The sequence below is a fragment of the Benincasa hispida genome, chromosome 12 (genome assembly GCF_027475165.1).
Source record: "Benincasa hispida cultivar pf3 chromosome 12, pf3_genome.v1.1, whole genome shotgun sequence".
Taxonomy (NCBI): domain Eukaryota; kingdom Viridiplantae; phylum Streptophyta; class Magnoliopsida; order Cucurbitales; family Cucurbitaceae; genus Benincasa; species Benincasa hispida.
This window is the reverse complement of record NC_143489.1, coordinates 34,253,596-34,269,936: the sequence shown is the minus strand read 5'-3', so window position 1 is coordinate 34,269,936 and position 16,341 is coordinate 34,253,596. Positions and strand designations below refer to the sequence as shown.

General features: G+C 36.7%; 1 protein-coding gene across 1 annotated transcript; it reads right to left on the bottom strand.

Annotated features, from left to right (window-relative positions):
• Window positions 1-1,848: 1,848 nt before the first annotated feature.
• On the bottom strand, window positions 1,849-2,359 carry LOC150031955 (uncharacterized). The gene is made up of 2 exons (XM_090308330.1): window positions 2,146-2,359; window positions 1,849-2,099 (listed from the first exon to the last, which is right to left on the bottom strand). Exons 1-2 carry the CDS (start codon window positions 2,357-2,359, stop codon window positions 1,849-1,851), a joined length of 465 nt encoding a protein of 154 aa, XP_090164456.1.
• Window positions 2,360-16,341: the final 13,982 nt, after the last annotated feature.

Genomic DNA, 16,341 nt, shown 5'->3' with positions numbered 1-16,341 from the left:
TCTCAGTTCTCTAAAACATTTTTCTCCTCTCCCTCTCCCAATAATTGAATATCACCTATCCCTCTATTGGAATAAAAAAGAACAATGAGGTAACTCTCGTGGTAGTTTCAATATCATTCACGATCGAGATCGTTTGGAGATCTATTCGTTGGAACCTTGGAGAGGCTTGTTCGTGACATTAGGGAATTTACAAAGGTAATAACCGTTCTAATCCTTTTCTCTAAACACATGCTAATTTATGTGTTTATTGATTTCGTCTAGTATAACAATTCTGTTTATTGTAAGAATTGAATCATGAGATGTAAAGCGATCTCACACGAGAATCGCTTATACTGTGGGATTTGATCCCTTTATCTTTAACATTCGATACATTTTTATACTTTTAGGGTGCATGGCATAAATTGAACTATGAGCTTCTTTCAGAATTTCCTACTTCAAAATAGGATCATTAGACATAAATAATCTATCAAGCTTAGTAAGAGCTCTATCATCTTCTACCACATAGTCTGGTTGTTCATTGCTTCACTTATTCCTTCAGCTTATTTAGTATTGGGTCACTAGACTAAGTAGTTATAATTTTATCAATTAAAATAGGTCTTACCCAAAAGCTTGCAATTAAGGTTCCCAATTTGTTCGCTGATAATTTTGCATTCATGCTATTGAGCTCCCCCAATAATGAGAAACTCATGGCACTAGATGAAGCTATTAGGCCACGCCCCTTTCTACTTAAAGTGCTGCAACCACATTAGCCTTCCCCATATAATAGTTAATGTTACAATCATAATCATTGATTAACTCAATCCATCTCCTCTGACGCAAGTTCAATTCTTTTTGGTGGAAGATATATTTCAAGCTTTTATGATCAGTATAGATTTGACACTTCTCTCCATATAAATAATGTCGCCATACCTTTAAAGCTAACACTATTGCAGCTAGTTTGAGATCATGGGTTGGATAATTGTGCTCGTGCTTCTTCTACTGTCTCGAAGCATAAGCTATTACTTTACCATTCTGCATTAATACACATCCCAACCCTTGGTCAGAGGCATCACTATATATAATAAACTCCTCACCAGGTGTTGGAAGTGTAAGTATTGGAGCAGAAACCAACTTTTTCTTCAATTCTTGGAAACTATGCTCACATTTATCTATCCATACAAACTTTGAATTTTTTTCTAGTGAAATTAGCCAATGGGAGTGCTAACTTGGAGAATCATTCGACAAATCGACGGTAATATCTAACTAAACCCAGAAAGCTTCGAGCTTTAGTAAGTAATGTAGTCTTTTCACATTTAACTATTGCCTCAATCTTTTGAGGATCAACAAATATGCCTTAAGCAAATATTTACATGGCTAAAAAACACAACTCGATCAAGCCAAAATTCACACTTTCTAAATTTGGCATAAAATTCCTTTTTTCGTAAACATTTGCAATACAATTTTGAGATGTTCCTCATACTCTGCTCTACTCTTAGAGTATACTAATATATCGTTAATGAACACAATTATAAATTTGTCCAAATAAGGATGGAACTCTCTATTCATCAGATCCATAAACATTGTCGAGGCATTAGTTAACCCAAAAGGCATGACTAAGAACTCATAACATCCGTATCGGGTTTTGACACGTCAGCATCTCTAATTTTCAATTGATGGTATCCTGATCGCAAATCAATTTTTGAAAATATGAAGGCGTCCTTAAGCTGATCAAACAAGTCATCTATTCGAGGTGAAGGGTACTTATTGCGTATCGTCACCTTGTTTAGCTGTCTATAATCAATACATAGTCTCATAGTACCATTATTTTTATTTTTATTTTTATTTTTTTTACAAATAACACTGTGCACCCTAGGGAGATAGACTAGGTCTCACAAAACCCTTATCCACTAGCACTTGCAACTGCAACTTCAATTTTTTTAGTTTAGACGGGGTCATTCGGTATGGTGCTTGCAAGATAGAAATTGCATCTGGTATCAAATCAATCACAAAATCCACCTCTCTGTCAGGCGGTAACTCAGGAAACTCTTCTGGAAACACATCTAAAAATTCCTTTACTGCAGGTATATCTTCAAGCTTTAGTTTACTTGCCTGGGTGTCAACTATATGAGCCAGGTATTCTATAACGCCTTTTTCTAAGCAACTTACTTGCTTTCAAAGCTGATATCACACATGGTGGTACAATTTTTCTTTCACCTTTAAATACGACTTTAGTTTCTCCAAGTGGTTTGAAAACAACTTCCTTTTGGAAGCAATCCATTGTGGCATGATGTGTAGATAAAAAGTCCATTCCCAAAATAACATCAAAATCATGAATATCCAAGAGTAATAAATTAGCATTTAGCTCTCTATCACCAACCATAATCGTACAACTGAAGTAGCTACTACTAACTCATTAAGCAAAGACACTGACGTCTTATTAATTCCAACACCAAAGATAGGAGAAATAAAAGAATGGGTAGCACTAGGATCAATTAAAATACAAGTATTCTTGCCAAAGATAGATAACATATCCATAATAACATATAGAGATCCCTGAGCTTCTTGTTGAGTCATGACAAATACTTTCCCTTCATTACAAGGTCTACCCATCTGTCCTTTCTGTTTTGAACCACTTGAGCTGGCATTGTTGTGTTGACCTTCACCACTTATCATGGTCGACTGACTGGTCGAGACAATGCACCATGTGAGGCATTTTCCCCTTGCAATAAATGAGGACAATCTTTTTTCGTATGACCTATTTGATCACAGTTGTAACAAACATATGTTCCCCACATGCAAGGGCCCCAACGAAACTTGCCACAGTTTTTACATGTTGAATTCTTACCATAATTGATTATAGGCTCCCCTTGTTTCCAGGTATGTTGACCCCCCGAGGCTCGGTTTACTATTCAAGGTGAAAACCTCTTGCTATTACCTGACGTCTGCATATCACTAGAAGAATTTGTAGCCACTACAGAGATGCCGCATATGTTCTTCGATAGATCCCCCTCTGACTCTTTCTGTTAGATATACTTCTCTCAACCCTTAAGAGTTGCTTCCACCAACTTCCCGAATTCATTCCATTCTATAACAGTAATGGAAGTTCAACATACTTCTTTTGATATTCCGCCATAGTCATTAATCCTTGAACTAGCTTCAAGAATTCACTTCGCTTTGCATCCTTGTAGGACCACGGATAGTATTCATCATAAAAAGCCTTCTTGTATTCACCCCGTCGGAAAATTTCTGACTCTGCTCTCCTACTCCTTAATGACTTCCACCAATCATCGACCCTTTCTTGAAGTAGGAAGGTAGTAAGTCTCACCTTTCTATCTTCTGAGCATCCCATCACATCAAAGCATTTCTCTAACATATTCATCCATGCTTCGGCATCGGCGAAATCTGCCATCCCTTTGAATATAGTCACCTCTAAAGCTTTTAGTCGTTCAACTTTTAAAAAAAAAATCGGGGTCATTCTTCAACATTCACATTCTGGTTGCTATTCCTTGAGCAATTTTTGTTATCAATTGCTCATATTCGTCATTTACATTTTCATCATGATTCTCTTGTTGGTTACTAAATTCACCAACTGTTTCTTCTTCCTCCACATTATGTCCACTGGAAGATTGTTGAGTTCCAAGCTCTTAGAGTCGACGCACTCTGCCACCACGTGGCATGTTTGCCTATCATGAAGAACATGCCACACAATCATTATGTTAGGATGTAACTACTACTAAATTAAGAATTTATGCTCTAATACCAATTTGTCAGACCTTGTCCTAAGTTACCCAACCAAACTTAGGACGTGGCATGATGACGAAAAATTCTAATTAAACTATGAAATCTATTATCAAACTCTAAAAACATTTTCAAAATAAGTGGCTAACAAATACTTTTTTAAAGGAAATTTTTAACAATTTCGGTAGAGTTTCACATGAAGTTTAGATAAACCACACCTGCAATGAAAACTCTTTAAACACTCCCAAATAAATTGATTTCCAACTCCAGCATCATAAACAATTCAACAGTCAAACATCACAATAATTTAGAAATTCCCAACCTCTCATAACCAAGGGTGATTCATACATAAAAACACTTATAGCCCATCACTAAACAAAAATGGTTTCATGTCTTCAAAATATGCTAGCCACATTAAGTACAAAATAATGATCTAGGTAGTTAGTTCATACAAAATGATTTATAACATATCAAGTCGGGGGCAAATGTCACTTTGATAGACTTGCCGGAAACTCAACTGCTACCTAGTGGAGAAATTTAGGAGAAAAGGGTGAGTTGGAAGCCTAGTGAGCAGTGAGTTCTTAAGGAAGTTAACTTTCAGCAAAGTTTTTCTAATATAAAAAATATATACATGATAAAGATTCATCACAATGCTATGGATTGAAAAGTGAACACTAAATATTTGATAAAAGTAATGGTTTGTAGTAATAATGACTCTTGACACACTAAACCATAAAACAATACATTCATCACTAAAAATGTACCCAAAACTCTGTCATACTGGTGTATAGTAACTTCAGTACACACAACAGAGCAATCTCTATCACATCTCTAGATACACGGTAGAGAAAGTCTTTGTCATACTATGCACCAAGTAGTTCTTAAGTACATAGTAGAGCAATTCTCTGCCATACGTGCACGCAAAGCAACCCCAAGTGCAGAACACCCTGACATACGGCCAAAACCTATGTATGTGCCAAAGTGGGTCTCAAAGACCTATCTCTCTCTCTACTATATCACGGAAACAAATTCACGTAGCATATGGGTGATCACTATGGTGATGGAGTTGACATTCAACATGCGGAAGCAATTAAGAATCTAAGCACTCTAACTACATCAATTTTAGGCAATTAGCAAGGATGTTCATAGTTTTCAATATATTAGGGTTTCAGAATCAACATTTGCTTGAAACCACCACAAATTTCTTCTTTAATCTATACAGTAGACCACCAAAAGAATCTTCTCTACTAATCTCAGACCTTAGATTGAGTGGATGAACTCAAATTGAGAGGAATTTGATGTGGATTTTTTAGAGTTGAAGAAGAAAGAAAACCATTTTTTTTTTTTTTCAAATTTCAATTTGCATGAAACTCCAATCTGATCTCTAAACCATAAAATATAGTTCATAACCATGCACATCAGATTCAAGGAGATGAAGCCACTCAATTGTCCATTAAATATTGAGTGGCATGAGGTGGATTTTAATGGAAATTGTGGGATTATCCCACTTTCCATTAATTTTCAATATTTTATTCAAGAAGCTGAATTAATTTATATATAAAACTTATTTTAAAAACTGAATTTAAAATTAAATTAATTTTATAATTTTGAATTTCATAAATTCAAAATTTAATTAACCAATTTCATAATTATAATTTTAAATTTCATAAATTCAAAATTTAATAATACTAAATTGGATAGTTAATTAAATCAATTTAATTAATTTAATTTAATATTAAATATTAAATTAATATAACACCTCATTAAATATTTAAAACATATTTAAACATTATCAACTCTCGAAAAACCATAACGTTTAATTCGACCATAAAACATCAATTATATCAAATATAATAATCTAAACCATAAATCGAATTTGAAAATTTCAAATTCTCTCAACACACTATTCTAAGGGTTAATCCTTTTACAAACTAGTAGAGAGAACTAATGGATCCACAGATCATGAGCTCCAATGATTTGAGATTAATTGGCTAAACTCTTTAAACTGAATTAATCAATATTTGTTAACTATCGAGACATAACACTATAGCTCAGTAGTTGCACTCTCCTCACTATAGATATATTTATGTCTACTTGATTTAATCATAATCAGTAACTTGATCCTTCACAGGTTGTTCGTATTTACAGCTAGGTCAAAATTACCATTTTACCCTTGTAATACATCTTATTCCTTAAGTCTCCACTGATCCTTTACTGAACAATTAGTTTATGGTCCAACCAATAAACTGAATCCCTCTCAGCCATGAGAGGGCAAGGCCCCTTTGTTCAAGACCAGGAGCCAGTGCTTAAGGGAACAACCTATCTGCTGACCCTAAGACGGGTAGAAGTGAATTTCATCTTGCAAAACTATGTCCCTAACTATCTATCCAATCTTACTCCTAAAATGGGAGGCTTATTGAGCGAAAATGTTGAACAACTCTCACCTATGTAGATTAAAGGATAATCCCGAATAAATAGAAGTTCATAGTTAGCTCAGGATTAAGATCGAGTTACCTTAGGTCATCAAATTGAAATAGTCAGTTTTAACAGTAAAGAGTCGTTATAAAGAAAAAGTGATTATTTCATGGTTTGGTCTTATGCAAACATCTTTTGCATAGAATTCCCTCGCTCACATGTCTCCACATGAATGACTTTGAGATCACGTCGTTTGTATTAATATACAAAGTGGGCCGCATCCATAGCGTCCCCAAGAAAAGGTACCTAACCCTATCCATATACTTATAGACCTTTTTAGCTATATACTAAAACTTGATCATCTTTTATGTCTCTATATAAAGTAAAAGTATTCATGTTATAGTCATGGGTTTGTTTATTGGAGTTAGGAATGAATGCAATTCAATAACATCTTTAGTGAAAGAAATCTCAATAATATCTTTATTGTGAATAGAATATGTTTAATGTCTACAAACTGCAAGTTTTAGGACATGCCCAACAAACTCCCACTTGGACTAAAACTCTAGTGGGTTTAAATATATACAATTGTACAATATCGAGTATGAGAGAATATATACAATAAACTAGGGCATCTATATACCCATGAATTCTCCCACTTGCCCTAGATTTATGAAGCTCATAGTTCTAGTCCTACTAGGTGTCCCTCGAACACTTTAGTCGTGAGGGTCTTAGTAAATGGATCAACTAAATTGTCTTCTAAGGCTATCTATGTGACGATCACATCTCATCTGTGTATTATCTCCCTAATGAGATGAGACCTGCTCCACTGTTATAATAATATAGGGTGATTGATAGATGCATATTTGGAATCACTTCCAAATCTGTCAAGAACTTTCTAAGTCATATTGTTTCTTTGGCTGCTTCACATGCAGTTACGTATTCAGCTTCCATGGTGGAGTCAACAATACAACTATGTTTGATGTTCCTTCATACTATAGCTCCTTCGTTTAGAGTGAATACTGATCCTGAAGTAGATTTGCTAGAATCTTCATCGGTCTGAAAATCAGAATCAGTGTTTTGGTTGGACCATAAATCAATTGTTCAATAGAGGACCAGTGGAGACTTAAGGAGCAAAACGTATTACAAGGTTAAAACGATAATTTTGACCTAGTTATAAATACGAACAACCTGTGAAGGATCGATTTATTGATTACGGTTAAATCAAGTGGACAGAAATATATCTACAGTGAAGAGAGTGCAACTATTGTTCTGTAGTGTTATGTCTCGATAGTTAACAAATATTGATTGATTCATTTTAAAGAGTTTAACCAATTAATATCAAATCGTTGGAGCTCATGATTTGTAGGTTCATTAGGTCTCATTACCAGCTCAACCCTTAGAATAACGTGTTGAGAGTATTTGAAATGTTCAAACTCGGTTTAGGGTTTGGATTATTAAATTTGATATAATTGATGTTTAATTGTCAAATTAAATGTTACGACTTTTTGAGAGTTGACAATGTTTAAATATGATTTATATATTTAGTGAGGTATTATATTAATTTAATATTTGATATTAAATTAGTTTAATTAATTTCTCCAATTTAAAATTATTTAATTTTGAATTTAAGTAATTAATTAATTAGTTTTTAAAATTTATGAAATTCAAAATTATAAAATTTGTATAAAAAAATTTTGAATTTGACTTTCAGTTTTTTGAAATAAATTTTATATACTAATTAATTTATTATTTAAGATTAATTAATGAAAATTAAATGGAAAGTGGGAAAATCCCACAAATTCCATTTAATACCACCTCATGCCACTCAATCCTTAATGGAAGATTGAGTGGCTAGTCTTCCTTCAAAAGTATCTACATGGTGGATGATAATAAATTGAGTTTTTGACTTCAATTACTTGCAAGCTGGAAAACCCGTTGGAAGAAGAACATCATATCTCCTTTCTGTCCAACTCTTAAATCACTTGAAATTCATCTCAATTTGAGTTTCAAAACTCAATCTAAGACCTGAGGATAGTAGAGAAGGCTTAGATGGTGGTCTACTATATAAAAGGAAGAAGATTCACGTGGATTTCTCAAGAACTTTGGAGGTTTCATGAAATGTATGATACTGAAACTCTAATAGTTTGAAAACTATGAACATGCATGTTTTTCCTTCAAAATCGATGTAGTTAAAGTGCTTAGATCCTTAATTGCTTCTATATGTTTAATGTCAACTCCATTAGTATGTATGTATGTATATATGTATATATCTATATATATAAACAAAACACATTCTCTCAATTAGTCAACAATATTTAATATGAATCAAATTCATATTGATATTTGAATCATATTCAAATAATTATTTCTCTCTCAAATAAAACTTTATATTATAATGTATCATATACATCATCTAATATCTTATAATTATCTTATATAATCAATTTCCTTTATTAATTTTAACAATTCAAATTAATTCAAATCGATTCGGTTCTCACTTATCCCGAATGAGCTAACGAGACGGCTTTATGGACCTATAGTTGGAAGCTTCAATTGTAATTGATTAATTAATCAAACTATTTGATTAAATTAATAAACTTCCATTAACTGTCGGTCACTCTACTAAAGACCTGAAGGATCTCATATCGATGAGTTCCCTGAGCGCGTTCAGATCGCACCGATCTCACCGTGACCGAAATATAACATTATACATTCAACACATGCAGTTATGAAAATAAACTCTAATTAACGACATGCTATGAACAACAAAAACATAAGGGAAAAAGTTCCATACCAATTGAAGATTATCTTCAATCTTCAGAACTCCAACGCAACGGAAACCCTCCAAATGAACTACCAACGCCCAGCGGAAACGTCGACTGCAACAGCACGATCAACGAGAACTCACGACTGCAACGGGGACGACACCATCACTAATGAGCCCCGGGTATTCTTGGAGTGAAAACCAAAAGGTGGGCCTTGGTGAATTTGGTAGAGGAAGGAGGACACACGAATCGTGTAGGCGATAAGCAAATGAGAGAGTAAACTACGCTATCGCATAGCAAAAATGCTTATCGTTTAGAGGAGCTACACGATCGTGTAGGATTTGCTGAATGATCGTTTAAGAAAAGGTATACAATCGTTTAGTTAAATCGGCACACTATACGATCATTTAGAGAAGCTATCCGATCGTTTAGCACGAGATGGACAATTGTTTAGACGGAGAAGCGACTATCGTATAAGCTTTCGAGCGATCGTTTTCTTTCACCAACGCGTGCTTCATGAAATCTTTTTGGGCGAATCACAGATTATCGATTGCACGACTTAAAAATGAAAACATTTTTCATTTTAAACCATCGGTTACCATAACCGACGTTGCCCACTAACCCACGTCCAAACGTGATGTTAGGATTAATTATCATATAATTAATTAATTAATATAATGATATTATATTTCTAACCTAAAGTTGATATCAAATATTTACTATAGTATTTTCTCCTTTATTTGATATAAATCATATTTATATCCAATTTCCTCCAAAATAATGTATTTCATACAATTGCCAATTATATCATATATAATTAACCAGTCCAATTATATTATATATAATCAAACTTCCTCTTGTCAATTTGAACATTTCAAATTAACCCAAATACTGGTTCTCGACTTTATCCAAGCTACCCAAGGGACCTAATGGACCTGTGGCTCGAAGCTCCAACGGTATGTGAATAGCTGACTAAACTCTTTAGCCACGAGATCCATCATCCGTTAACTGTCAGGCATTCCACTAAAGACCAACAACTGAACTCTTCTTACCACATATATATTTCTGTGTCCATCGGATATAACCAATTATGAGTACTATGACCCTTCAAGATGCTCGTAAGTACAGGTGGGTCAAATTACCATTTTGCCCCTGTAGTTACATCTCACTCCTTAAGTACCACTGATTCCTCTAATGAACAATACAACGTAGTCCAACTATGTGTTAACACCTCTCGGCCCAAGAGAAGGTGTGTGGCGCCACATCGTTCAAGCCTCAAAATCAGCCCTTAAGGGAGCCATCTATCTACTTACCCCTGCCTCGGGGAAGGAGTGAATTTTATCTTGTGTAGCTTAGTTCCCAGCTCCCAAATCAGACGAATCCCCAAAATAGTAGGTTTGAATCGGCGACCTGGCCACTCGCACCCATACAAATCAAAGGACCTCCCTCAATGGCAGGAGTTCCCAACTCACTCAGGATTGAGGTCATGTTACCTATGGTCATCCTAGTGAAGTGAAGTCTCTGTCATGAACGGTGTTATATAACGAGACGTTAACACTTCGTGGTCAGGTCTTATACAAACTCTTTATATAGGACGCTCTTGCTCGCATGTCCCCAACACGAATGATGAGGATCAGACCATCTGTGACAAGTTACAACACTTGTGACCATTCCTCAAAGCGGGTCGTATCCTTAGTGTTACCAGGATAAGGTTTCCCTCATATATCCATATATTACAGACCATTTTGGTTATCACTCAAGAAATGATCCACTTGTATGTCACCACATACATGCTTGAGTCACATACAGATAACCATGGATTTTATGTATATTGGTTTGTGGTAAAGCAAATAAAAAGTAAATAAGCAAAATACAAGATGTGAAGTAAATATCATATATTAACAACACAAGTGTTCGTACATACTGTTTATAAACTACAGGACACGAAACTTTAGGGCATCAACCCGAACAATCTCCCACTTGTCCTAAAGCGACATGGAGGTGTACAAAAAACCAATAAACTAGGGCATAAAAACCCAGTACTAGAAAATCTTCCACTTGCCCTAGTTCAGCCGCGGGCGATCCTGTAGACCCATGCTCCGTAGGTGACCCTCAAACACTATAGCTATGAGAGTCTTCGTAAACGGGTCAACAACATTAAAATGACCTGGTTTAGACTGATCAGTCTCGTCTTCTCAACCCCTTGAGGCGTCTTAGGACACATTTCCGTAGACAAAGTGACTCCATGCCTGAACAGCAGTAGGCCCCTCTTGGAGTCCATCATCGAGTACTTGAACAACATCTTGTCAATGTATGATGACTGAGACAATGCTAACACTTTGTTCTTACAATCTCGAAAGATTTGTATACCTAGAACAAGCCGAGCCTCTCCCAAATCTTTCATTTGGAATTGGGTCGCTAGCCAGTTCTTAATTGCAGTCAGTAGACCTATATCATTCCCAATGAGTAGGATATTGTTTACATACAAGACTAAAAAGATTACTGAAGCGTTGATGATCTTTTTGTAGACACAAAGTTCATCAACGTTTTGGTCAAAGCCATATGTCTTGATCGCAGTATCAAACCGTATGTTCCAAGATCGAGACGCCTGTTTCAGTCCATAAATGGATCGATTCAGTTTGCAAACCTTTTGCTCTTGACCTTGGGCTATGAATCCCTCGGGCTACACCATATAAATGGTCTCATCGAGATTGCCATTCAGAAAGGTCGTCTTGACGTCCATTTGCTAGATCTCATAATTATAATAAGTTGCAATGGACAGGAGGATGCGGATCGACTTTAGCATGGCAACTGGTGAGAAAGTCTCCTCATAGTCGACTCCTTCTACCTGGGTATAACCCTTTACCACAAGTCGAGCCTTGAAGGTCTGTAGCTTCCCATCAGCACCCCGTTTGCGCTTGTAGATCCATTTACAACCTATAGGGTGAACCCCATCAGGCTGATCTACAAGATCCCATACTGAGTTGAAGTACATCGACTCCATCTCTAGGTCTATAGCCTTGACCCATTCATCCCGATCAAAATCCTCCATTGCCTTCTTATAAGACAACGGATCCTCAACGTCGCCATCTGCTACCATAGCAAGGATTTCTGTGAAACCCAGATAGCGAACGGGTGGGTTTGCAACCCTCCCACTACGTCGAGGTTCTCTCAATTCTTGAGGTGGTACCGACCTACTGGATGAAATCCCATCAACAACTCTTGTTGACGTAGCAGACTGTTCAACAACTCTTGTTGAAGTTTTAGTAATTTCATTGAAAAGCTCACGTAACACGACTTTGCTTCATGGACTGTACTCCCTTATATGATCCTTCTCTAGGAAAGTAGCATTTGTTGAAATAAACACCCTATTTTCCGTTGGATCATAAAAATAAACCCCTCGTATACCTTTGGGGTAGCCTACAAAGAGGCATAACCTTGACCGGGGTTCCAACATCTTGGGATTAGCCTCAAGCACATGTGCAGGGCGACCCCAAATGCAGAAGAGATGTAAACTAGCTTTACGCCCATTCCACAACTCCAGAGGTATTCTTGCAACACTCTTGGAGGGAACACAGTTGAGTATGTACACCGCAGTCTCAACTGCGAAACCCCAAAATGAGTCTGGTAAGGAAGCGTAACTCATCATTCGCTATACCATTTTGCTGAGGTGTACCCGGTGCTGAGAGTTGGGAAACGATTCCATGTTCTATCAAATAGTCCTGGAATGCCGAGTCCAAAAACTTTCCACCTTGATCTGATCGAAGTGTTTTAATCCATCTATCTAGTGCGTTTTTCAACTTCAGCCTTGAACTCTTTGAACTTTTCAAAGGATTCAGACTTCCGTTGCATAAGATAAACATACCCATACCTGGAGTTATCATCAGTAAAACTGATAAAATACTCATAGCCACCTCGGGCTTGCACATTCATAGAACCACAAAGGTTAGAATGTACTAATTCAAGAGGCTCGTTGGCTCTATAACCTTTTCCAGTAAAAGGTCGTTTAGTCATCTTACCCGCAAGGCAAGATTGGCACACAGGTAAAAAATTTTCTTCTAACTCACTTAGAAATCCATTCTTCACCAATCTTTCTATCCTATTGAGATTAATGTGCCCTAAATGAAGATGCCAAAGTTGGGCATTTTCTTTTGGAGAAATTTGTCGACGTTTTGATTGAGTTATGACAGTTTTGAACATTTTAGTATTATGGTAGGAATTAATGGCTAACAACCTTAGCACATATAAATTCGATTCTAGATTTGTTGTGCAAATAAAAACACCATCTTTATGAATAAACGCTTTATTCACATCAAAAGAGACAGTATATTTACATTGCAATAAACACTTTACAGAAATAAGGTTCCTTTTTATTTCAGGTACAATATATACATCATTTAAAACAAGAAACCTATTCTATAAAGTTAACTAGAGTCCTCCCACTGCCACAACTAAGACGACATGCCCAGTGCCTAGTCGCATCGTCATCTCACCAGCCTCCAACTATCGCCAAAATCTAATCTCCTAAAAAGAAGAACAAACATGGTTAGTGGTGCCTGAATCAATTATCCAGGCATAATCATCATTCTCCACTAAATAAGTTTCAAGCACAAGTAAATCAAATTTACCTTTATCATCATTGGCCTTAACCTTGGATGTTTTCTTCTCTTTCAGATACCGAGGGCAGTTCCTCTTCCAGTGTTCATCTTGGTTGTAATGGAAACACTTTCCTTTAGCAACTTGTGGACGCCTCCTTGGGGCGACAGACGGTGGGTTAGTAGGTGCCTTCCCTTTTCCCTTACCACCCTTATTCTTCTTCCCCTTTGCAGAGTTAGAAGCAGAAGGTGCAAACTTCGTTCCTGAGGTCGAACCTTTATGGAACGTCCTGGAGGATGAAGCAACATTTGCCTCACCCTTGTGCCTTTCCTTACTTTTCAGTAAAGATTGGTATGTCTGCAAGTCGTTGAGGAGAGTTGTAAGGTTATACTTCACTTTGTTAAGAATCACATTACTAACAAAGTCAGGAAGCTCTCCAGCAAAGAATGCAGGATTATGTTAACCTAGCTGCCCTCATCGATGGTAGACTCATTCAACTCTGCCACATTAAACTGGACGATCATGTTTAGCACATGTTCACGAATAGAGGTGTCTTCTTGCATTTTGGAGTTGAATATGTATTTAAGAGCCTCATGCATAAGTTGTTCAGACGGTTGTCCAAACATCCCACGCAGGGACTTCATGATCTCACGCGCTGAGACCATAGGTTCATGTTTCTTGGCCAAGACTTCAGAAAGACTTGCCAAGATGTAGGCTCGGGCTTTCTCATTCACTCTTGTCCATAGCTCGTATGTCTCCCAAACATTTCAAGCGGCATTTGGAGCTGGAATAGGAGGACAAGCCTCCGTGAGAGCGAACATGAGATCTTCGATGATTAGGATCGTCGTGATCATATGTTTCCATGTTGCGAAATTATCGCCATTAAGTTTTTCGGCCTTTAACAAAGATAACGTGGTTGTTGCTATTTGAAAATGTTGCTGAAAATACGAACAAAACTTTATTAGATTTTGCTAAATCACTTTTAAACCAATCAGTTTTGCAAAACAGTTTCAAGTACCCTAAGTTATAGACTTCTATTTTGCAATAATGCCCAGTGAGGCAGGACAAACATCACCAGTGGGGTGATCAGTTGCCTCTATGCTAGGATGAGACATTCTCAACCATTAGGCAGAACCAACTCTTAGAACTGAACCTAAGAGCCACCATTTTTTGGTCCAGAATCGTTAACTTTTAACTATTCCGCGTAAGTGTAAACCCTCGCTTTTGGTGCCAGAGTCCCGCCCTAATGCGCTTACCGTAGGGAAAAGAAAGATTAGGACAAAAGACTAAGTTACCTTATCCTCTTACAGGAGATCAAATAAAGAAACGCGCAAAACTGCCATCCTTTAGGAGGACACTCCCAGGGTGCTTCGAGGCGATGCGCAGTAACTTTATTCAACCTAACGAGGGAGACCATGGGATATGCTGTCGTACTTCCCGCTCCCACTTACTATGAACATTCCACCTTGATATTGACATACCCGAACACCATTCGTTGGGGGGACATGCCAAAGGTGTCGCAAGGCTGAGGATAGATCTCACGGATGGACTATTTAGGAGAAACGTGAAAGGTTTAAGTGAAACATCTTATACCCCAAGTACCTCCCACTGAATGTTCTACCTAGGGGTTGATTAACCTAGACAATCCGGCTACTGATTTTAGTCTAAGTTGTCTTTTTAAACTCTCCTCAAACAACGTTTGTCTATGAAATATGAACAAGTTCAAGTAGTCACATTTAAACACTTTAATGGACTGTCCTTCAATTGCATGCATGCATCAAATCTATCTAATTCATCTTTCCAAGTAAGTTCCCAGGTAGGGTGTTACGTTTCCGTCAACTTAAATACCTCAGCCTAGCTAGAACTCGCCTTAGACAAAAGGTCACTTATAGATAGATTTGCTATACTTTAACCTTTTATTAGCCAATTTAATCCTATTAAACTGATTAAAAGATTAAAGCCTTAGGGTTGTTAATCGTATTAGAACCGTGATCTTAGGTCTATGTGATCCATGTTTTAAACACTTTAAAACCCTGAATTAAACCTAAGTGAGCATGCATGTCTTTCTTATTTCTTTTAGTTCTAATTTCTCTTTAACTTTTAAAATGAAACAACTAAAACCATTGCGCACAACGAGGTGTTTATAACATTTATAAAATAACCTATGTGTCATGCTTTATGCAATGTCCGGTCATTACTATATATAACTTTTATATAACGCATAACAATCAGGCAAACAGGCTATCATTCACCCTTATACTATAACATTTATAATATAAAGATGATGCATGTCAATACATTTTATGCATGCATAAATATAGCTCTTATATTATATGATGCATGAGCATGCTCTTATATAATTAAATCATGCTTCTCTAAATTATAACAATTACAATAAAGAGTTGATTGATGACATGCAGAAATGCATATCATCTTAGGCCTTTTACTTAGAATTATGAAGGTTGTTAGGCAGAATATGCGGCAATCATATTAGGAATTCACGAGAAAATTTTTTTGTGTCGATTAGCATGATGAATCTCAGCTAACCCGTTACTTTGTGTTAATTATTCTATTTTTGTAGCCAATATAGGAAATGAATGCAAACGCGAAAACCGGACCACCGCATAGACGACCACATGCCGAGAAACTCTCCATCGCAAGGCAAACGCATTAGATCAACGCATGGGTGTTGCGGTGATCAGCCGCATGCGTCCATCCCATGGGGATTGCGCTTGTCAGGCGATTGCGGTCATCATATAGAGTTGCGGTATTAAGTGAATGCGGTCATTGAATGATTGCAACTACGCAACAACGCAAACTAATGGGATCAACGCAAGATAGGTGGAAT

Coding starts and splice junctions, on each gene's coding strand:
- LOC150031955 (XM_090308330.1), bottom strand. CDS start 2,359: ATGGTTGGTGATAGAGAGCTAAATGCTAATTTATTACTCTTGGATATT. Junction 2,100..2,145: donor GATATCAGCTTTGAAAGCAA/GTAAGTTGCTTA, acceptor TGGCTCATATAG/TTGACACCCAGGCAAGTAAA.